Raw genomic sequence first — 25,349 nt, 5'->3', positions numbered from 1 at the left:
CTCAGACGCAACCTCAAAGTGCATTCCACAGAACTCAAATCCACCGCATACAAGACACTGGTCAGACCCCAGCTGGAGTAAAGCTCCTTCGTGTGGTCCCCGCATGCAGCGACCCTCATTGAACAGCTTGAGACAGTTCAGCGTAGGGCTGCCCGCTGGGCCAAACATGATTTCAGTAGGCTGTCCAGTGTCACAGACATGCTAATTTCATTAAACTGGCGACGCCTTGACCTCCGCCGTATTGACCAGCGCCTGGTTATGTTTCACAACATCCTGCACAACCAGGTAGCCATTCCTATACCTGACTACCTCAGACCAATCACTAGACCATCAAGAAACTCCCATACAAAAGCATTCCAGAACATCCAAACCACAACTGATTACCATAAGTTTTCATTCTTTCCCAGAACAATCATCCACTGGAATGCTCTACCTCCTGACATTGTAAACCTCCCTGGACCTGAGTTCAGCCTGGCTGTTAGCCGGGTGGAACATACCTCCCCATAGAATACCTGATCTGTTTTTAACCTATTTTTAATAACTAACACACTCTTATTCTCTCTTTTATATCCTTTTATTTCAGACTTACTAACACTCTTGTCGGTCGACGCGCGACAGGTCTATGTCCTCAAAAGGGGTTCGACCTTAATGGAAGATAGATAGATGGATAGAAACCGAACTGCGCGTCTGTAAAAATTTCATTAGCAGTGGCCCAATTGTGTAGGCGTTCGTTTAGTATATTAGTAAATAATTTAGCAAAACAACTCACAAGGATTATACCTCGATAATTGTTGGGTATAGACGGGTCGCCTTTTTTATAGAGGGGAATAATCAGACCCGTTGACCAGCTGTGTGGGAATTTCCAAGAGTTAAGAATATGATTAAATAACAATTCCAATGCGTTACCTATTACATGTACACTTTCTTTAAAATATTCGTAGATAATATTGTCCGAAGAACACGCATTATTATTACATAATCGCGTTGTGGCCTTGACAATTTCTTCCAGTGATATGGGTCTATCAAGTTCCGGGTAGGAGCTTTCAGAGTTATGCTTGCTGTCAAAATTGCGAACAAAATTAACACTGTTCTCGTTATTTAAACTACTTTCATTTTTCGACAGGTTTTTAAAGTACACAAACACAAACAACAACATAAACAAAAAGATGTAGTATTATATTGAAAGTATTTTTTTAGTTATTTATACTTTTCAATAGATGATACACATATATACTTTACTTTAAAAAAATAGTTTTATCATTAGAGCTCATTAAGTTATACAAAAATTTGCGGAGATACGCCTGAAGAATTCCAGCTCTAACGATAATTTACTCGTATTTTATTGGATTTGGTACACTTGAAGAAAACATGGTATTCGCAATTCAGATATCGAACTTCGTTTGTAGAACAATTATTACATAGTCTGTTCTCTTTTTGTATATTATTGCGTCTATCCAATTCGATTTGTTATTTGTGGTTTGAGGCTCGGAATTTCGAAAGTGCAATCTTATATTTTGGTGTTAAATCAATTGATAACTACTTTTCTGTGTTAAGTAGGCTTTTGTAATGTTTTATAATGATGACATCGACTCGAATTTGAAACGTCGTCGTGCCATTTGTGCGTGCTTAAAAGATGATATATACATGTTTTTATCACCAACATCTTGTTTTAAGATAGTATAACCAAAGCCGTATGTGAACAACCATTTTCTTATTTTTGATGCCCAGCAGATTCGCCCAGCGACATCTAGCGATTTGAACAGTAAATAGCAATTTCTCGGATACGATGCGCGGGCATTTGTAAAAGGTTACACCTATAACTAATACAATTCGTACAATAATTTACACACAGTGGATGTCTTCCACATTCTCCCAACAAAGTACATTTATTGGTGTTTTTGTTAAGTTTCATGATTTTTTTAAACAAAAAGTTGTATGTACGCATGTCCTAATATTTGGGATCCGTAACAAAGAATGGGTTTGACCATGGACTCTGAACATTTCGAGAGGTTAGAAGTAACCAAATGGCTTTTCAAAGTTAATTGAGAATATAGCTTTTTGTGATTGGGCAAGTGCCAATTTCCATGATAATGAAGTGGAAAATACAAGAGCTGTCAGAGGAGAGCACGCTCGACTATTCAAGTGCTTGACAGTATAACGTAAGCCATCATAGGGAAATTGTTCATATTCCATATTTTTTAGACGATCTTTCAAAAATATTTTTTTTCCTGGGGGGGGGGGGGGGGTGGGGTTGAGAGGGGGTATAATGTGGGGTGTGGTCATTTAGTAGACAATCTTTCAAAAATAAAAATAAAAATAAAAAAAATATTTTTGGGACGGGGTAGGGGGCAGGGGTGTAGGGGGGAGAGAGAGGGGGTATTATATGGGGTGGGGTAATTTATTAGATGATGGTATCAACAATGTTTTTTTGGAGGGGGGGGGGGGTTATGGGGTGGGGGGTAGGGGGGTGAGAGGGGGTATAATGTGGGGTGTGGTAATTTATTAGATGATGCTTAAAAAATGTTTTTTTTGGGGGGGGAGGTTGGGGGTGGGGAAAGGACTTTGGGTAGGGGCGTGGCGTATTGTTTGGGTGGAATCCATTGTGGTATTCAGGTAAGTGTTGTTTTGTCAAAGTAATAATAAAATGTGATAATAAATAAAGAAGTTATGGCAATTTAAGCAAAATGTTCAATTATCTCAATGTAAATGGGGCCATTATCATGTCAAAATGCTTGATACAGTGGTCTGCTCTTGTTTATAGGTTGGGGTCATGTTGGTAAACAAGTATGCAAAATATAAAAGCAATATGTCAAAGGTTATAGGAAATATTTGGGGTTGTACGCAAACTTTAACATATATGTATCAATAATATGCATATTATAAGTATAAAAGGGGCAATAATTCTGTCAAAATGATTAAAACAGTTGTCTGCTGTTGTTTGTAGGTTGGGGTTATGATGGTAAACAAGTTTGCAAAATATGAAAGCAATATGTCAAGGGACATTGACAATAATTGGGGTAGTACGCAAACTTTAACATTTGCTGCATATTCTATGTAGAAAAGGGGCATAATTATGAAAAAATGCTTGATAGAGTTGTCTGCTCTTGTTTATAGGTTGGGATGATGTTGGTTAACAAAAATGCAAAATATGAAAGCAATATGTCAAGGGACAATAACAATAATTGGGGTAGTACGAACACTTTAACATTTGCACGCTAACGCTAACGGAAACGCCTACGCCGGGGTGAGTAGGATAGCTCCACTATATATATTTCATTTAAAATAGTCGAGCTAATGAGGCCCATTTACTTGTATATTGGTGTTGTTTTGACTTTTGTGCTCCGAAAATACCAACGTTCGGTGCTGTTCAATACTCAACCATTACGAAATACAATTATCTCGGTTTTATTAAGAGTTACTTCCATTTCTGTGTTTTGACAGAATAACTCAATCAAATTAATTTGTTCTTGTAATTTTTGTTTTGTTTCCGCGCAAATTGCGATATCGTCAGCGAACATTTAAAAAATCATGTCGGGAATATCATTGGTGACACAAATACCCGATTCACAGTTTTCACGCAGAAAGGTAGATAACTCGTCAATAAATAGGGCAAATAATGTCGAACTTGTTTTATCTCCTTATCTGGTGCCGATGTTACAAGAGAATCCATTGGTAACAGCGTGCTCAACTGATTGTGTGTAATGATTATCATAGGGTTACTTCATTTACTCAATTGTGTATAGATTGTTTAGCAGTATAGTGTATGTTGTCCCGTTTTAAAACCACTTCCGTCCAAACGTAAATAATAGAAAAGCCGCCGTTAAAATATTGCTGATTGAAAAACCATTGTTCACTGCGTTATTATTTATACTCGCACACGTAATGATGTCCAATAGTTACATTAATATATATTGATTATATTTTGCATTTGATCCATTATAATATAATACTGAAATTGTTTATTATATTGTTTTTCACTCAACTTATTATTCATGTGTGTCTATTTATAGAACTTGAGACTTGATGCTTGAGGAATTATATGATGAAACAAGAACCCCTTTTGCGTTGTTGATCCGCCCCCAGAACCCCTCATGCTCACATAGCCGTGCTAGCCAGCCCGTTCACATAATCATCTGAGCATGTATATTTCTTTATCGCTTTTACGCAGGATTTTAAGTTCTTGTACATAGCATTTAGAACATCAATCAACATATACAAATTAGAATCTGCCTTTCTTTTTCGCTAGATATTTTCGTATCATAGCTTGGAGACAAAATGTTGTCAACTGTCGATTACCCGCGTCTGAAACCAGCTTGCGATTTTATTATTGTTCTCGGCCCAAGAGTATAAACGAGCATTAATTATTTCAGAAAATACTTTGAACATGGTGATTGTTACATAAATGCCTCTGTAATTTCCAGGGTCATGAGTTGTTCCTGATTTATAAATAGGACATATTATACTGGTTCCCGACGAAAATTACTTGAATCGAGAATTTTGTTAAAGAGTTTACATAGATACGGTTTTATTTCGTTCGAATAATATTACTAATAATATTCCGCGGGAATACCATCAACATCACAGCTTTTGTTGTTTGTTAATTTGGACAATGACCTTTCGAATACTTGAACGGTAAATGGGTCATAAAGTTCGTTTGCTGATACATCAATAAATTTTGTATTTTCAGAATTGTCAATTTCCACAGCATCTGTATCATAGAGTAGTTTACTAAAATGTTAATACCATTCATCAGCCGTCATATTTAAATGTATACACGGTTCAGTATAAGTACGTTCTATTTTCATCCAGAACAAAGACGCATTGTTTCTTACATCATACAGTTGTTTTCTTTCAGTACGCTGAAAGTCTAAAAGCTTCTTTTTACAGATAGATTTAATTTCGTTTCTTAAATCTTTTATATTCACGCAAATGAGCTGCTAAATTTGTAGTCTTAAATGACGGGGCGCCGCGTATTTAGCTCGCATTTCTGGTCGCACTCAGAGTCCCACCACGCGGGCTGCGTTACGTTAATGCCGAGTGATCGTATTTGCATTTGCTACCCCACTGTTGCATATAATAATGTGCTTTGTTTTATTGCTTTATTAATATCAATGTTAATATAATTTGTAATTAACGGATTTCAATTCATTAGAAGATGATGTAGGGAAATGATCGGAGTAATCTCTATCTAATACTCTGAAATCATTCAAATGCGTATTCAAAAGTTCTGGTTACGCTATCATGTAGTCAACTACCCTTGAACAGTCATTTGAGAAACAGGTAAATTCGCCTATTTTAACGGATTCTAATCAGCCATTAAGAATATGAATAAAAAAATGCAATATAGATTTACAAGAGAGCGGCAAATGTTATTCCCAATTTTATCTTTAATTTGCCTAGGTATTTCGTATGTAAAATACAGTCCACGCAATTAAAAAAAAAACCTCGCTCCCTTCGCAGGGCTTTTGTCTGCTAGCGAGTGCTTCCGTGGCAGGGGAGGCGAGATGTCCTCGCTAAAACGAGTTAACTAATACCCGCGGCATGTATTTCTTTAGCCTAGTCGGTAAATGCAAACAATTTCCGTTCTTATCAGTACACCGCCGCGCATCACCGCGGTAGCAGTGTGCTACTGTGCATGCCAAAAAATAAAAACACTGTAATTAAAAATTGTTTAAATACTGTGGCTAATAAACCAAATCGTATCGATAACTGTATACATACCGCTTTTCTAATGTTCACATTTATCCGATAATCCAATATAATTACAACATCACGTACGAAAAAATAATCTTAAACATTTATGACGATAAATATGTTTAAGAATTTCATAAACACAACCATATGCATGCCTATGCCAGTTTTCAGTATAAAGAATACAGTGCATTATGGGGCACTGCTTTCAATGAACGAGCGAATTTAAATAATGATAGAATGCAATACGATCATGTAAAAAAATGTTTTATTCCGTCATACGCAGTATGTAAAAAACGTGCTTCCTGGGGACTTTATGATTACGGGTAAAAATGAAAGTTAATATCTGTTTACAGTTACACTGCGTTAGCATGTAAATAAATCGTCAGGATTATTTCATTTAGTTCCTTACACGTACTGCTCTGATAGGGACTACAAGAAATAAACACCGACTCGCCAGTTTTTCACACCTTTATTGACATTACACAAAAGATTAACACTAATTAGCTGGCGGAGGTCATTTTACCTTCAAGCGATTAAAATCAATTAAACGCACGGATAAAGAAATGAAGCTGTGATCGTCGCCATTTTTGTACCGAATTGCCGAATTTCGAATTTCAGATTTCCAGTTTGCGAAGTCATGTTTTGCCAATTCCCATATATATGTGTACTTGTAATAAATGTAATTTTATGTGAAAATCAGGAAGTCAAACAAAGTAAAATTGATCGTAATCTCGTTAAACACGGAGCTTCCTCTGCGTTGCCCAACGCCGAGGGCCGAAGCGTCGGCTTATCAATTAACCGATCGTTAATCTCGGAGACCCCAACAATGCAATCTCCGCGTATCGCGGGACGTTCTGAATCTCCCTCCATAAGCGTGTCCGCGGAGTAGCGAGTTAAATTGGGGAAAACGCGTGGACTGTACTGTACTACCTTCATAGCCGATTTCACCGTAGATATATTCTAAATTATCACATGGTATGAATCGAGATACTCTTTCGTTCTGCTTTTGAAATCACCAAACAAAAACAGAGACGTTTCGGGATAATCAAACCTAATTTATTCTTGGTCATCGTAAATTTTGGTTGAACCGTTAGAAGAATTAGAATAATCAGTATTGTAATAAATAGTCGATCCTTCGGGAGATACATAGGTAAAGTACATAATAACATCCTTCATGTTATAACATTTAAAAAAACAAAAGTGAATTACAACACAATGAACGAAATCATTATATACCCTTTTTATAATATTAAGTGATTCTAACTTATTATGTATAAAGACACGAATGCCACCACTATTCCGTAAGGAATTTATTTAACGTTTTCAGACATAATCATAACAAGTAAATCCATTAAAAAATTATTATATTCACCTTGAATGGTACCCCATCTTTCACCCAGTTTATATGTAAAACGTCCGTAAAGAAGATCTTATTTCTTTATTGCCATGATGTTTGTTTAAGCCGGGAATGTACCACGTGAATATACTGTAGTGTTCACAAGTGTTTATGTGTTGGCCTTGGCCAGATTCCTATGCGATAATTGATTGGCTCGGAGTGTCGTCATCCTCGGAGATGTTCGAACGATAAGCGGAAAGATCGTCGGTGACCAACGGAGAAAGGTTGTCATCGGTAACGGATGATCCACGTGGCATTTCGCCTTATTGGTCAGCGAATCGTCGATCGTCAGAGCTGTTATTGTCATACCCACGTGGACGATATGCACGTAGTGGAAAACTCGTGCGTGAAGCGATGCGTTCAACACTTTGTGTATTGTCATTAAATGTGTGGATATCGTTGTTAATGTATAGTTTATCGAAACTTATGGATGCTTTGTTGCCCTTGTTTCGCTCAATGATCATCCGTTTGCCTAACTTATGCCGATGTTTCTTGACTCGATCAAAAAAGTCTTGCTGCACAGAAAATGACGAGTTTGCTTTCAAGGTAGTTTTTGCTTTGTTGAAAATAAATTCATGGTCTTTGAAACTGGTTACGAGCTATAAATGTGCATTCTGTTATATTGCGTGATTTCACTCTGTGTGCCTTATCGATATCTATATTATCTGCTTGATCACCAAGTTCTAGCGTGTTTTTCATAGATTCCCTCAATTTTTGTTCTGTAGTAGCCCACTGTTCATTGATAGCTTCTTGTATGCCATGAAATGTAAGGTTATTGCGTCGTGATTGTTTTCAGTAATGTCCAGTTTTTGTTGAATGGCAGTAACTTGTTGTTTTAGATTAATGTTTTCCTGTTAAAGGCGTTCGTTGTCTGATTTAAGATCACTGATTGTCGACATGATTTTATACATTTTTGAATCTATATTTGTAATATCAGTCGAGACTTTATGGTGCTGCTTATTCAGATCGTTCCTTATTGTCGAAAGCAATTCTGGAATTTCGAGATTGTTGGCTGAACTGTTTTCGTCCCTCCTGGTCGGGTTCGATTCTTGTTGCCTTTCTTGGGAATTAAGAAGGGAGACGAGCAGGGTCGCATACGTTGATATACGTCTCTTGTTTTTAGCCAAACGCTGTTCGATTGGCGTTCTGAGACTAAGCGTCAACTGCGGGAATCGCTCGCGACGATGCCTGTGCTTGAGTCACGGGACGGTTGGGTAGTGACCCATCTAGAGACCCCAGAGCGGCACCTTGGTTGGAATGCTCTGTTTTGCGTCTAGTTCCGGTTTCGTTGGGGCGACCCGGGTTGGATTCCACATGGATATATATATATATATATATATATATATATATATATATATATATACATATATATATATATATATATATATATATATATATATATATATATATATATATATATATATATATCCAGTCTGTTTCCGTGCGGGCAACATATATCACTTAAAACAGCTATTCACAGTCGCCTGGTTCATTTTTGACTGCAACATGTTATTGAATACTTGTTTGTCACGGTGTGTTGTTTAAATGTATTATTACTATTTTAGAGAGATCTTGATCAATTCCAACATGCTACTTGAATGATATCATACATTCACCCCCAATGATTTATTTTGTGTGTGTGTCTTTGTTATTATTGTGTAACTGTTCAATTAATTGTGTGTCTATTATTGTTGTTTTCCATGTTGCAGCTGGAAAACGTAATAAAAGTAAATTACATTGCATACATCTCCATTCAATTGTGTTTGCTTCCGTTTGATGCAAATACAATTGACAACTTTGTATCCGTAAATCAAGGGAGAAAAACTAGCTCCAAAAAAACTTTCACTCAAGATTTTTGTTTGTACTAGTATTTTCCTCTCATTAACCGGAAAGTATTTCTTAAATCTTAATATCAACACGAGGTTCGTACTTAATGATCTAAGGAAGAAAGGATAAACCATTACTTTTCATTGTTCCTGCATGATTCTACTTTGAAGAAAATATCGACATTAAATAATTCACACACTTATTCATCAATGATTAAAAAATACTGAATCTTATTTCAAAGGAAGTGTATACAACTATTATTTTTCATTTAAAACCATTACATTTTTTGGGATTCGTTCTCAACATGATAAAAGGTCTAACTCTGCGGTTATCCGATGCTTGTCAAGAGTTTGCGTATTTGCATTATATGCGTCTTAAATTGTTCTTAAACCATGTTAAAATGTTAATACCAAAATCGTATATGCACCTATGTCACAAACATTTTACTTTAGACTCAATTGTTAATTTAATTTACCAATTAATATATCGTAACTCGATGACATTTGTATCAATGGCATAGTAAATACTTGCTAAGGTATTTACGCGATTACAACGAGTTTTGTTATATGAATATGATATAATGACTAATTTATCGAGTTCGGCAACCAATTCTTATTTTCAGAATGGAGCAAAGACTGAGGTTGAAGGTATTTAACTGTTTTGTTTTCTAAGGAGTTGAGAGATCATGTTTTATTTGTATACTTGTTTTTACTAGATTCATTTTTGCCGTGTTGCGATTATGTAGTTGAAGATCTACTGTACATGCTTTAGTTATTATTTACACAATTTCATGTTGTACAGTGTACAGTTGAAAACGGATTTATGTTTTTGTGGTTACTAAAGACACAATTTAGGGAATTAAATGATGCCAGAACTATTTTGTCTGCATTGCAAATGAATCTAATTTATATGGAATATTGTATTTGTGTTTGTAAGGTCGCGGTGTGTTGTAATTCTGTTATTTTGTTTGTACTTGTAGGTTTCTGTATTATATTATATGTATATTATTTATATATAATTCCCGATATACTTTCGGGCTCATAAACATCCGAACCTTGAAAGAGCGTTAGTTGTTTCAAACCCCTACCACACTACATGTATTCACTGCTCTCCTGTCACATGTCTCTCTACCCTCTGACGCACATGTACATAGCTCATCATTTGACATACCCCAACTGGAAACAGAAAATGAAAAACGCCTTTAGGCTTTACAATTACCATACACCTTAAAAATTATTAAACGATCGGATAAATGATACAGAAGCTCAAATACAGCATTACTAAAGACTATTAAACCTTTGGTCTGATCATCCATGCACGTCGAACAGACCAAGCACCATCAAGCATCACCTGAAAACAAGAAATAAATAAAAACAATACACAAAATCGAATAAATCATAATTGTTAATAATTCATGACCCAAATCAGAGGAAACATATCCATTTCAAAGCAAAAGAAATGCTTCCACTCACTGCTCTAAACAATCCATACATTAAGGCAGACAGAAATTCAAATAATCTTACAAGTTCCACGCAAATGAAAACGTTACACACTTACCCGATAAGATCCGGTTATACTAACTAATTCTCACAACGTCCATCGAGCACCAAACACCAAGCGGCGTCTAACCTAAGAGCTGATTGATTGGATTGTATTATTTTATTTCTAAACCGGTAAAGACTGAAAGGCTACACTCCACTAAATGATAGCTGAAGTAAATGGTGATAATGTTTCGTTCTATATATGTTAAGTTCTGTGTTCATTGTATTCGTTCCATTTTTTTTTTATGCAATTAACTAATTTTTTTTTCTTCTATATTTTTTCCCGTTTAGTTTTGCTTCTATTGTCCTTTGTAAGCTCCTAATTTTTCGTTTTCGCACTAGGCGCTAATTACAGAGGAAACATAACTCATTCGATAATATTGTATGATTTGACTACTAGAATGTTCTTTGTAAATTGTTTACGATCCATTTTTTTTCTTTAATTAATTAATTAATGAATTTTGTATTTTTTCTTCTAATTTTTATTTTTTATGTCAAGGTATGCCTCTATTGTCCTTTGTTAGCTCCTAATTTTCGTTTTCGCATTACAGAGGCGTATCCAGAAATGTTTCAGAGGGGGGGGGGGCTCAACTGGGAAGGGTGCGGGATGGGTGTTCCCTGCTGTGGTCGAAATATTTTTTTTGGAAATGGCACCTTGAAATGATGCAATTTTTTGCTATCTAATCAGCATTTTGCATGATAAAGTGCATGTAAAATAAACAAGAACTTGAGTTTAGACATCAAGTGTGACAGACACACAGACAGACACACAGGGGTAAATCAAATGTCTCTCAAACCACTAAAGTGGTGGGAGACAAAATCTTTATCCGGAAATTTTTTAACAGTGTTAGATGGGTGGACCTCCTATTTAACCTTGTTAAATATCCTACTAGGTCACCCTGATGGATGGGTGGATATTTATCAAACTTGTTTTTAATCATATTATGTATACCTTGTTGAGTCTTGTGGTTCAAAAACTGTCAAATGAGGCAAATTCATTGATAAACCTTTTTACAAATTATAAAATAACATTTTAAGCAACACTCTTTATTTCAAATTCTATCAAATGTTATGTCATTTTGTAACAAAAACATTACAAGAAAATCTATGCACATGTATATTCTTACAACTATTCAACTAATGTTATGATATTTGTACTTTCTCAGAAATGATCACTTAGATAATTCATATATCTCTTCATACTATCACTGGTTACAATTTACATATCAGACATGATGTCAGGAAGATCAGTCCGCCTGCTTCCGAGCATACTCATAGCAGGCACAAAGTTGACAACCTGTCCTAATGAATAGGCGCTAATTTCAGAGGAAACATAACCCATTAGGAAATATGATATTATATGCATTGACCTCTAGGAAGTTCCTATTCTTCCGATTGTGTATGCTGCTACATATTACAATTACTCCGTATTTCCCTTTTATCTGGCAATTATACTCTACAACTGATTCCACTTGCTCTGTATTAATCCAATGCTTTGTTTGTTATAATTTTATTGTATTGTACGCTTATATGTTGTATTTATGTATGTCTTGGCCATAATTAAACTCAAATAGATTGTAAATGGCCAAAGGCAAATATGCCGATTCGCCAATAAATGATGATGATGATGATGATGATGATGATGATGATGATGATCGAATGTGATAAACAAATGCTCTCCCAGTATACCTTCACCAAAACATTGATAACTATGAGTATTTGATATTCCAAGTGCACATCGATACTTTTAAATAATTTCAAAATATTCTTATTTTCTAGAGACAATGTCATGAGCAGCAGTATGTAGATATTAACTTAATTGGTGTACCTTTTACATACAACTAACATACCCGATTTGAAATAAAATTAACCAAAGTCGCTGTCTACTTTTGTTAAGCACATATCAAAAATAAATATTAATACCATTAAAAAAACACTACTACGATTATCGAAATTAGTGTTTATATAGGGATATAGTTTATTATGAACGTTTATTTCCCAAAGGTAAACCATTTTGCATGGCAAATATACTTAATTACATAGAAATATACACATAATATGAATGTTAAATTACGCACACACAGTGAACATCGACAGCAGTAAAACAGGGGTGCGTAATTGATATGCACACAAAGTCGAGTGTGTAATTAGGTCAGTCCAAACGTGTTCTCCTATAATAATGTTAGCAAATGCAATCTCAACGGCGAACTAATTGACACATGCACGCACATTTGTCCAATTTATGCTTGTATTTTTCCAATATCTGTATTGTTATATGTATATTGTTATAAAGTATTACATGTTGGTTTTGTAGATAAAGTTCGCAGCAATTAATACATTGACAGTTGTATAATACACTTAACAATAAAAATAGGTCCGATAACTAAATGCTGTTTCAGTTTAAACTGTATTAATCAAAACTTTCATATAAACGAACATACTGTGGTATAGACATTCACGTCAAAGCATGTTGGTTTACAATGAAGTTAATACAAATTGGGTATATCGCTTAAATTAAAACACTTTCAAAATATGAATTGCATACAGAGACGAATGTTTAATGAATGAATTAAGACAATTCAGAACATAAATGATACCAAGACTATTTACTCTATTTGATATGTCACATTTAAACGGTATCTATGTCACGTTTGCGACGTATCATTTTGATAAAAAACTAAGAACATTGAAACGTGTATACACCTAAACATTGATAAAAACGGCGCTCAAAATGAACAAGATATACAAATCGTGAATACGCAAGGGAAGTAACAAGTTTCAAGACTGGCTTTTTTGAATATTTTAATTTGTATAATAACTTTATTGACAAATGTTTCGATGTAATGTACCGATTTTCCTAATAAGCCCTTTTTAATTCTATAAAATACTCATTTTAAACATCTACATCGGTATATTATTTAATGTTTTATTGTTTTATGAAATAGCCCCTCTAATATGACTGGCGTTTCAAGATTTAAAACCAACATACGCATCTTATTTATAGCATCTTAATATACATTTTTACATTAAATAATAATTTCTTTCAAAATGGTGAAATTTGAAAAACAAAAACAAAAACAAAACAGCAACAACATCATGATCTTTTTGATGCGACTATGACGGAAGTATTCAAAGTTTCCACCAATGTTGTAAATACTGCCTTTATTAATGGCGACATCGTTTTGCGTATACTGGGTTGGCTGAGTCTAATTATCACTGACGCATCTAAAAAGCGTGATATTCTTTTTAATACTAGATGCATTGTGGAAAAGTATACAATAATGCAACGCATGAGCGACTCTTCAGCTTATCTATTTAATTGCGTTAGCACAGTATTGCTCTGAATTATGGTTCTAGGCTCGAGTCTCTTCAACGCAATCTTATTGAAACAGTTCAATTATTTGTTTCGTGAAATATTGCTTTATTTAAGTATCGCTTTGTGAAACCTTTATCGGTTTCTATACCTGGCTGTAGTATTGGTCGTGTTAATCTCTCTGAGACGTTTCCGGTGTAGTAAGTTTCGTCGTGTAAATCACTTGATATGATTCCGGTGTAGTAATTCTCGTGTGAATCTCATGATATGTTTCCGGTGTAGTAATTGTCGTGTGAATCTCTTGATGTGATTCCGGTGTAGTAATTGTCGTGTGAATCTCTTGATGTGATTCCGGTATAGTAATTGTCGTGTGAATCTCTTGATGCGATTCCGGTGTAGTAATTGTCGTGTGAATCTCTTGATATGATTCCGGTGTAGGAATTGTCGTGTGAATTGTATTAATGTGATTCCGGTGTAGTAATTGTCGTGTGAATGTCTTGTGTGATTCCGGTGTAGTAATCGTCGTGTGAATCTATTGATATGTTTCCGATAAAGTAATTGTAGTGTGAATCTCTTGATATGATTCCGGTGTAGTATTTGTCGCGTGAATCCCTTGATATGTTACCAGTGTAGTTATTGTTATGTTATACTCTTAAGACGTTCCCGGTGTATTAATTTTCGTGTAAATTTTGTTAGAGTGTTTCGGAAATAAATGTTCACAGTCGGATGGATTACAATGGCCAACGTAATCACCATCCCTTGAAGACAATTAATTATCTCCAAAACATACATGCAAATGCATCTTGGAAAATGTAATATAAGTTACTAAATTACAACATAATAGTACTTGCAGATATAATTCAAAGCAGCCAATACGACATAATTTCAAGTTATATAACAAACAAATCATTTTAAAATTTATAACAACAACCTAAATGATACAGACCTGAAGTGGCGTATTATTCATCATAAAAAGCAACAATGTTCTGTACATGCTGAGTTTTTTCGCAAATATATAAGACATTCAAAATGTACTTCAATACAAGAACGGAACAACATGTATTTGTTTGTTCTTTATATTCGATGTATTAAACAATTGCAAATATCTACCTTGTATACATAATATTCGGGTGAAATATAAATGAGATATTTGCTTTTTATAAATAATTGTTTCATAGCCCTCAAAACGTAAGTCAGAGCCGACAATAACAAAAACTTCCTCAGTATGTTGTCTACAGAGCGATTTCTCTAGTACAGCATTTAAGGTTGAGTGTATGTTCAGCGCATACCATTTTACAATCCAAATATTTGGTATACGCAAAAAATTAAAACATTCATAAATATCGGCTATGGATGAACAGCTTTTTATGTGTATTAATGTGAGTCACATATCGAAAAGTCTCGATTTAGTATCACATTACATTAACAACTGATACAACTAGAACTTTGCAATGATTTCACTGTAGTGAAGAAAACACTCACTAAACCGAACAGTATAATTATTTGTTGACATGTACAGACAATGGTAATAATAAAAATTTGATCTTTAAGTGTATAGTTTTTACTCCATGGGTATTATTTGAACAAATTGTGTCGATGGCTACAATGAATTGTTACATACCGAATATGTAGAGTTAGGGACCTTTTAATTTATTTCAGAGGAAACGAGTGTTTAGGTTTTAGTTATGTTTTTTACACGTCTTTATAAAGTTGTTTGTACATTGTTTATATGATCACGATTGTATGGAACATAGAATATGGCAAATATACAATTTTACACACCAAATGTTACATATGGAACAATGCTTGCCAGTTTGAATTGTACGTTGAAAGGATTATGAGATTTTCTCCTGTCCATTTTTTTGTTAAGGACAGACAGACAGACAGACGGATAGATGCAAATGGTAATCACATTTAAGTCTCTGTTATTCGTAATTGGTAATACTATTTGCATGAATTGTTTAGACAATTTAAACAGAAACAAAGCAGATGTGCTACTTAATAAACGGCTCATATACTATTTGGACAACACATACAATTAAATGGACGGAAACAAAAATACGGACGAAAAATAAAATACGGATACAAGCATAGAAAGTTAAATCTTTCTCATCGTTCAGTGTCTATCTTAGAATGCTGATTGACAGTGGCAGGGCCTAGTGCTTTGTGTTTTTCGGGAAATCAGATCTTCATTGGGTGTGTCCGATCTCGTGTGTGTTCTCTCCGAAAGATTCTAGGGACGCACTAACTTTAACGGACCTAAATATTGGAATTAGTAAGTAGCATTATTCTCAACATATAAACAACTGTTGCTCTTAAAATGGTTTGTCGATCTTATACATTTATCTATATCAAATTACCTTGTTTTTGTTTCTCTTGAAAGGTATATTCAAAATTATTACAAAAAAGAGTATTTGTGTGATCTTAAAAATAAATCGGACTATCACTAGGCATAATCGAGAATTCACCACCTATATTAATAACTACCACTAATATTAAATATTCATCATCATATTTAGAAATGTAAGACAAACCCACACTTACCGCTTAAGCTTGCAGGATAGTATATCAGATGACGAGTGCTTGTACTTAAATTTCAGCACCAAAAATACGATTACAACGGCAATAACAACAATCCCTCCAACAGACAATCCAGCCGCCAGTCCAGTGCCAGGGCCTAGAAGATATTTAAGAATTAACATCGGCTGAATGGTGGTTATTGCGTAAATAAACAAAAGGTTGGAGTCCGATGCGAACTCATAAAACCGCACTTATTAATCAATGTTTGCACAAACCAGTCCAGAAGTTTACTATTTCCACTGTCATAAAAGCAGCTATGCCGCGTGATTTACTAAAATATACCTGAACCATAGTGAAAACAGTAATCGATTTTGTGAAGTTTTATCCGTAATGCATTAACAATTAAGAAACAAACGCACCACGGCAAACGTTACCTGAAGACCTTAGTGCATTCATAGGACCTACGTTCACTGTTTCTTGAGATGTTGAAGTTCTAGACAAGAACGTGGTTGTTTCTTCTGTTTTGGTTTCAGAACAGTTCTTGCCAGACCATGGGAAAACACACGAACAATGATAATTTCCTGTTAAAATAGTCAGTAAATGTAAACCTTGGGATTGTGTGAAAAAAATAGGCTGGTCAATATATAATATTGATGCCACAATATAGCCATCATTTTGGCGAGAAAAATAATTAACTTGGGCGTTCGCAGCTTTGATAATTAACTTGTGAAAATACTAGTGAGCATGAACTCTGAAGTCTTTGTTCAATAATAACATCATAAACAATAATTCAGAATTGACTTCAATACAGTTGCTCGAATATTTTCTTTAGACACAAAAGACATGACTATCAACGTAATTTGTCTACAAAGTATGCGCATGTCCATGTATATGTGTTCTAAGGAAGGATTTATGTTGTTGTACCATTTGTATTACTGCAAGTGCCGCTGTTTAAACAAGGGTTTGTTTCTAAACATTCATCGATATCCATATCGCACGGTGAATCCGGACGTGACTTGTTCCAGCCTTCATCACAAACGCATCTACACAGAAAAGATTGAATAGCCAAATTTTGAGAATAGATAAAATGTCGATGATGTTAGCTTTCGTTTAGAGATTTGTAGCTTTTATTTACAATGTAACGTTTTATTGACCAACAGTCGATATATCAATGCAGGAACCAGCACTATTTCAGATGCATGTAAAGTTTGTCACTGCCATTCTTCGCTTAAGTGAAACAAATAAAATGCCATTTATACCTGCTTATAATTAACATGAAAAACAGGAAATACTAATATTAAGCTTATATTAAATGAATACTTTAATAAAAGAAAGAGAACACTATCACAAGAAGTACCGTATTGTATTATTTGTGATGTGGAAGTCTGGATTATGTTCGGGATACCCATGGTCACAAGAAGTATTTTTGCACCCATCGCCAAAATAACCTGGCATGCACGTTTCATTTACCGATTTGTTTCGATCTTGACAATGTTTGCCCTCCCAACCAGCTAGACACGTGCATCTGACACATAACAAGAAAACAATATAATAAAATACAAAGAGGTTCATACAGGTGGGGATCTGAGGCTCATACAGGTGGGGATCTGAGGCTCATACAGGTGGGGATCTGAGGCTCATACAGGTGGGGATCTTAGGCTCATACAGGTGGGGATCTGAGGCTCATACAGGTGGGGATCTGAGGCTCATACAGGTGGGGATCTGAGGCTCATACAGGTGGGTATCTGAGGCTCATACAGGTGGGGACCTCTGCTAAGTTCCAGCTCTAAAGTTGAAATAAAATTGAAATTAAGTCAGTCAAATGATTTTATTCAAATATGACACTGATCTGTCAAAGCAGGTATGTGCACAACTGCGCATATCGGAACATCACTAGGATATTTCAGGCATGCATCACTTATTATGGACTATAGGTGGGTTGATTCAAAGGGTTAATACGAAAAGCAACGATAACGTTTGGTTAGGCTAGGTCAGTATACAACATTCGAGATGTAAAAACCACCCATAAACATATTATTATGACTTAAATACATCTTTTAACATTGGTGCAGCAAAACTCGTATCATGAATTACACGATTATGATAGTGATATTTCTGGGATTCTAAAGCATAACGACTATACTAGTGAATTTTTTCGGTAGATATATATTATAAAAACCCAACAACGACGTAATAAGATTATCGTTTAATTTATTTATTTTTAAAAATGCAACCGTCATTAAGTCTCAAAAGCCGGAGGAATTTTCCAACAGCATGATCATGTCCGTGCACTGCCATCCCATGTCTCGCAAGCTACCCGATTTTATGTCACACAATGAGGAGTGTTTTTGGTTTTATTATTTTTTTTATTGGAGTCTGCACTGGGGAGGATTTCAACGATATTACTGGTAAAGTCCTGCAGTTTCACGTGTGTCTCAACGTCTCCCCTATGGCACAATGACTGTTGGAGTATTTTAGTTAGTGAGGTTGTATGCTACTGATTGGAGTTGGCGATCTTTTCTGCGCGCATCGTTTGCAAACAATTGAAGGTTGAGTGAACATGGCTCTGGATTTTTCTTTCCAAAAGCTTGGTTAGCAAATATGAATAAATATGGCTGCTTCTGTACATTTATGTTGACCGTCAAGAAAAAATGGTTTAAACAATAATGCGTTTGTAATGACTTGTCTGATTATTTGGAAAGTATGTGTGATACTTACGCAGCGTTTTTGCTTCACTAATAGGTATCATAATAAGCGTGATGGAGTTGTAGCTTGCATAGGGAGCTGGATCGACTCCTTGGGAAGGCACAATTGTTTCAAATTATTTACTTGATGTAATAATTAGTTTATACTATTGGGAGCAGTTATAGCAAACATATAACATTAAAAAACACTATAGTAGCCGTGAACAAGACCCTTTAAGCAATACACATTATTTACGGTATTGGTTGTAACACCTATAACGTGTTTACCTATAGTTTTTTTTATAATATGGAAATCCCCACAGAGGCATTTATTATCAATCAGATATATATATAGCCGCGGGGTATGGATCAGCGTGGTTTATTATCGTGAAATTGCTGATTGCGAAGAACGGCGATTAAGTTTAAACTAATGTGGATTCGTGATTATTCAATGGCAGATAAGGGAACATCTTTATGCGATTGCCAGTATTTCAGTTATGTTCGAATTTGAATACATAACGATACCATACCTGGCTTACATGCTCTTGATTCGTATATTCCCTTTATTTACAATAACAAAACATGCATTAAGCAGACACGCTTTTGCAATTGAACCATCATCTTTTCTTTGTAAGCAAGCGACCCGACATGCGATCGTTGGCAAAGTGTTGTACTTAATCTGTGGCTAATTATGTCATCCCGCGATTTCGAATCTTGTTCGGGTAGTACGTGGGCGCTGATAAGCTGTTTATTATTTTATAAATTGCAAATATTCAGCATTAATATAGGCGATACTTTACAAATCATTATATATAAATCGCAGATACATTTTTAACACATAATGCGGGCTGTATTTAATAACTATTTGGTTAAGAATTTATCGAGTGGCAGAGAAAGTAACTATGTTCTGATAAACACCAAGATAGCTACTACATGTATATTCAAGACAAAAAGTAGCAACAACAATACTTCGATGTTTCGTTTTTTCAGACCCTGTTTAAAATTCATATTTGATGGTGTGATTTAAGTTTTTTTATGTTTCTTTGTTTTTTGTGTGTGATTTATTCTGGGTGTGATAATCGTCATTTCTCTTTTCAATCCGTCCCCTAAAAAACGTCTATTGGTTAAAATATTTAAACACTTGACCGCTGTCACCAATGGGATAAGTTGAGAAACACCCATCAAAGTGTCTAACTACTGGCATTTGAATTGTACCTCAGCCAGCTGAATCTCCTCTTAGCAGCATCTTCTTATCACAAACATCCTCTCTTGAATGATATCACACAAAAGTACTAAACATTCCCCTGGATGTCCAATTAAGCCCCTGTAACTAATTTCTAGTGGTTAGTTTTGGATTTGACAGACTTGTTGTGTTGGCTCTATTTCAGTAGGTTCTAGTACTTAACACTATCCAATGGTTTGACTTGCGCACATTTTTTTCTCAACACAAATTCCACATTTGATTTTTTGTCCGTCTTAGAACTGATGACAATATATTGTTGCACTGTGTTTGGCAAATGCAGTTTATGGATTAAATCAGATTTATCGGGACCTTGTAGATTCCATGGGGTGTGTTGTCAATGCGTGGAGCCGCGGTCTTCCTTTAAGAATTTTATAGAGATTTTAACATAGTAGCCTGATAAGAGTCTCGGCAGTGTGTTGACTCTTCCATAGAGGATACATGAGCTGTTGTCTGGCAATCCATCCTGAGCTTAATTTGATATCATGAAAAGAAGGAGTAATTGAATTTGGCAGTTTATCTACTACCAAATATAGAAGATTGTCATATAGTTTTCATGGTCTCCATTTCGTAAATGGTCACCCAATCTAGATAGCTCTCACCATTGTTTCATATTCACGTGTGTTTCTTATTCAATGTTGAATTTTCTTCTGTCTGTGTCCATTGCAATGTTCAACGGAAAGGAACGATCCGAAAACTACCGACGTTACCGAATTCACGACGCTTTTGACAAACCTTACCGATCGCCCTCCGAACTCAACGGAGATTACAGAATATCAAGTCCTTTGTTGTAATTAAGAGTGTATTTACAGGTCGTTCCTGCGTCTTCACGACGTCATTTAGTATCGATCTGGGTTCAATTCCTCTTCCACTGCCACATAAATATATATGCAGGATTTTACTAGACACATTCTTATCGTTAATGCTTTAAATGCTGAATAGATCAGTTTTAACACGAGCAATAAATTACTGTGTTCTTCAATTTATATTTCAATATTGTTTACTTCGAAAATGTTAAACGAATGGATGTTATTATAATGTAACCGAAAAGAAACGTGAATCATTTGATTTGAATCCGAAACCTTCTCGTCACAACACTTAATTGTGCAGAATGATTACGATACAGTCATGACGGACGTTGTCCTGTGTACAAACAAAACATGTTAGTATAGTAAAAAATCATGCGTTCGACCATCATCTTTTTTGTAAAGCTAAATTCGCTATAATAGCATTTCCCGATTTAAATAAGTCGCTACATATTGGCGACCTGTTATAAATATTGTTCAGAATATGGGGGAGTTGGAGATCCGATAAATAGTTTTTTATTCTATATCCAATAGTTCATCCAATCGGCATTCTTCATATGTACCACGTGACCCTCCAATTTATTCCGGTATTGGATCCAAAAAGTCTGTACTTTTCCATATTGGACAGTTGAGTACAAGTGCACTAAGCAATTGTTTTATAACGATAAAAGCCGTTACCGAGAAAAAGTATCCGAATGTACTATAATCGACTCGGGCGCTTGTCTTGAAAATAGCATAGATGCAATTAAAGCATTTTAAAATTTAAAATTAAAATGAAACAAAGAGCTAAAGAAAGGGATATAGAATAAAAAGCTTATTAGACGTTTAAACTGTACAATACGTGATATATTTGGACTCGCACACAGTTTGACGTCAAACTGTGTGCTCGTCCAAATATATCTCCGTATTGTACCGTTAAACGTCTAATAACCTATAACTACAGCACATTGCGACGTTAAAAGGAGTAACGACGTGTGCTTTGTTATTTTATTTGCCTAAATTTATGAGGCGTAATGGGCTCTGGAGAATATCTTGTCAAATACGGGCACTCAAGCTTTGACCTTGTTTAAAATGATTGCCGCTTGATCGACACACACTCGTGACGTAGGTAACACGTCGTCTGGTTACTCTTAATAAAACTTAAGTGCATATTTATATGAAAATGATTCTATAAGGTACCAGGATATACACGAATTACATATAGACGATTTTATCCATGTGTATTACATGGGATACAATATCGAGTCCACTTACATGAAACCGCCATCAGTGTTATTGCAAAATCCTCTATGCAAACATACATCTCTGTGACCGCTTATACACTCGTCGATGTCGGTACAATTTGGAAGCTGATGTCCCTAGTCAATACATAATGAATATACATTTAGGAAATAAATGAAATTGAATCAATATCCCATGCAGCAAACTAAAAAAGAACCTTATATGATTTAACATCACATGAAAATAAAGCAAATATTTTATTGTGTGATACAGTATTCAACTATGTAATTAACCTTTAAATATTGCACTAACATCTTCAGATGCGTAGCATTCAGTTTAAATAAATTCAATCATTACTATTGAAAATATTGCGTGTACGAACTATAAAATAAGACCGTTATAATACCGCTTGAATACATCTACAAAGTCCCTGTATAGTAATGTTACAAGTCCCGTAAATACTGCATGGCAGATCTGCACAAGGATCCGTAATAAGCGCCTGAAATGAACTAACATAAGGTTTCAATCTGTTCGAAAGGAGAACTTCATGGAATATTTCTTCAATTCAAAAAGCAATACAGTCTTGGTAAGTACTATGCCGGTATGTTAATTAAGTTGCTTCACTCTTAGAATAATACTTCTTACGCGCGACACAAGATCGACAATGTTATTTTTTTACAAACTCTGACCATTACTTGACAATTGCGCAGCATAAATATTATTAAAGTATAATTACACGGTACTTTTAATTGAAATAGTTTCACTTTTTTTCATACACATATTTAGTATAATGTTCATACTGATCTTTACATTAAAGAACTATCGTGAAACCGGCTATTTTAAGACAGCAAATCATTTTCAGCATCTGTAAAATTGTCGGTTACGGTACGGTTTGCGACGAACAGACGCAATGCGAGCATCAGTACTTACCTTAGAGTAGTTGAATACAAAAGCGAAAATAAATCCAACGGTTATGCATTTAATTAAATGTGAAACCATGCTAGACGGAACATAGGTTATCATGTGTACAAATGTGTATACATACTTAAGTGTTTCAATACTACTTTACAAGCCAAAAAGTTCAAATCGTCAACTGTAAAGTTATTCAAAGATAAAACAATTGGGACTATCCAAATAGAGATAGTCGAATTAAAACGGAATACTTAAAAGACAAGTAGCATCAACGCATGTACATGTACCTCTGGTTAAGGGTTCTTTGTCATTTAGTTATCAGTAACTGTTGTTGTTTTATCTTTAGTTGTTAGTGACTGGTTGATAAACTTTACCCATCTAAACCAGTCATATTTATTCGCTTAAATTTAAATTTAGCGTATCGTTTTTTTAATTTTTCCAATCTCGTTCACATGCAGGCTCATATTTGTTTTCATGTCTCACTATCTGATAAAGCACATTGGTGTTTGAACGATACGCATTTTAAAAAGACCACTTCACACTTAACACTCAGTACTGCTAAGATTATAAATCTAGTAAACTTGCGACCATAGGAGTTCTGAATGTAAGACTATTTGTTTTTTTGTTTCACTTTTATAGTTTTATAGATATGCTATACTGAAGATACTGTTTTTGTAGTTAACTACTAAACAATGTGAACTGTATTATTTCATTCATTTAAAAGCTTTCCTGAGCAAAACGTTTTCAATGTGAGCTACTAGTATTGTGATTTGTCCGGCGTCTGTCGTGATGTGACATGTGTCTTCATTTTTCTCGTAACGACTCTAGAGACAACACGTTTCAATAAATCTTGATATAACACGATCAGAATGTTTATCTTTACAATATAAAGGCCCAGTTCAAATCACGTTTTTCTTTAAATCTAGGTAACCAAAGACGACCAAAATGTGTGTAAATAATTCATTACCAAACTTGAAACTCTATCGTAATATGAGTGTGTGTTTTTTTCCATGCGAATTTAGAAACAAATCAACATCGGTCATATTTTGCTGGTTGTAGTACAGTTCTGATGGCCTGCTTGCACACATGCGATTTAATGATTTAGTAACACGATTCAGCTTTAAATGTGTACATATAATGATGCTCGGCTATATATCCGCTATAATCTGGGAACATGGTATGAAACTACAGCGGATACTAATAAGTAATGAATGCTAATATAATAACTGGAAAATGTCACATTGTTGAAATCTATCAAATGCAGACCTAAATTTTAGATATGGTGCTCTGTTGAACCGATTAAAGCTTTGCATTGATGCTTATCGGCGATAAAGCCAGTTTATAATCAGTTTTTGTTATTTAGTCTTGAAGTGTATGCATTCTTCTGGAGTGAATAGGAAACTGTCACTTTCCTTATATTAAATACTTGCGGTTTATTACAAGACAGTCACTTTCAACGTAGACCTGAGTTTTCGGTTTTGACCGTATACAGTTTGCGGCTGCCAATATAAAACTATAAAGCCCTCTCATGTCGGGAAAATGAAAAGAGTAATGCTTAAGATTATAAAACAATAAATATGCAGTAAATTTAAATAAAAAATATTCCATTGCGAGTCTTCGAAGAACGTTTTTAAGTTTTTGTCTTTCATACATTAATTTATAAAACAAAATTAATATGACCAATTTATTTATTACAAAAATTAAGGTGAATGTGTACATTAATACTTACCGAGCAACTTTGAATAATCACAATGGTTAAACGCAAACAACGCATATTCATAATTAAATTACCTCCAAAACGTTTACTTAATAATTTTAAAGAATTCAAGTAATCGTGTTTAAAACGATTAAGTAATAAATAATCCAATATATTTTATAGTTTGATTCTGATCGTATTAAGGTGAGTAGGTACCGTGTTAACTATCACAATGCACATCTTGAACATACACTATATATTTATGAATTAAAACTATATCTGCTATGCTCGTATTTAGTTCGCCCCATACAGATAATGGCGAAAATGATATTTCCGGGTTTATTGACAGTGTGTTTGATGATTTAAAATATAATCCTTAAGAGATCATTTCATCACTTTTTTTAATTGTGCTTGTAAGCTACCGGTTCTCATGACTTTTTTGTGACATTTTCCAATGAAGGAATAGTTCATATCCAGTGGCATTACTAAGGAAAACACA

At 34.8% G+C, this 25,349-nt stretch overlaps 3 protein-coding genes across 5 annotated transcripts in view; all 3 read right to left on the bottom strand.

Moving 5' to 3' along the window:
- LOC127842114 (neurogenic locus notch homolog protein 2-like) overlaps positions 1–25,349 on the bottom strand; it is a 135,240-nt gene that overhangs the window by 18,848 nt on the left and 91,043 nt on the right. The gene's annotated exons all lie outside the window — the stretch shown is intronic.
- The window catches only part of LOC127842124 (fibropellin-1-like), a 127,873-nt gene that overhangs the window by 26,936 nt on the left and 75,588 nt on the right, over positions 1–25,349 (bottom strand). The gene's annotated exons all lie outside the window — the stretch shown is intronic.
- Positions 13,411–25,256, bottom strand: LOC127842123 (neurogenic locus notch homolog protein 2-like). 3 transcript variants are annotated; one of them, XM_052371470.1, is made up of 8 exons: positions 24,884–25,256; positions 22,649–22,741; positions 22,276–22,379; positions 17,649–17,816; positions 17,216–17,334; positions 16,711–16,872; positions 16,316–16,448; positions 13,411–16,030 (listed from the first exon to the last, which is right to left on the bottom strand). In XM_052371470.1, exons 1-8 carry the CDS (start codon positions 24,932–24,934, stop codon positions 15,961–15,963), a joined length of 900 nt encoding a protein of 299 aa, XP_052227430.1. In that variant the 5' UTR covers positions 24,935–25,256; the 3' UTR covers positions 13,411–15,960. The 3 variants fall into 3 exon arrangements, with proteins under 3 accessions (XP_052227430.1, XP_052227428.1, XP_052227429.1); XM_052371468.1 differs by lacking the exon at positions 24,884–25,256 and adding an exon at positions 23,173–24,781; XM_052371469.1 differs by lacking the exon at positions 24,884–25,256 and adding an exon at positions 23,173–24,776 and having other exon boundaries at positions 16,726–16,872.

Source organism: Dreissena polymorpha, chromosome 8 (assembly GCF_020536995.1).
Source record: "Dreissena polymorpha isolate Duluth1 chromosome 8, UMN_Dpol_1.0, whole genome shotgun sequence".
Lineage (NCBI taxonomy): Eukaryota > Metazoa > Mollusca > Bivalvia > Myida > Dreissenidae > Dreissena > Dreissena polymorpha.
The sequence above is the reverse complement of the archived record's forward strand: the minus strand, read 5'-3'. Positions and strand labels throughout refer to the sequence as shown.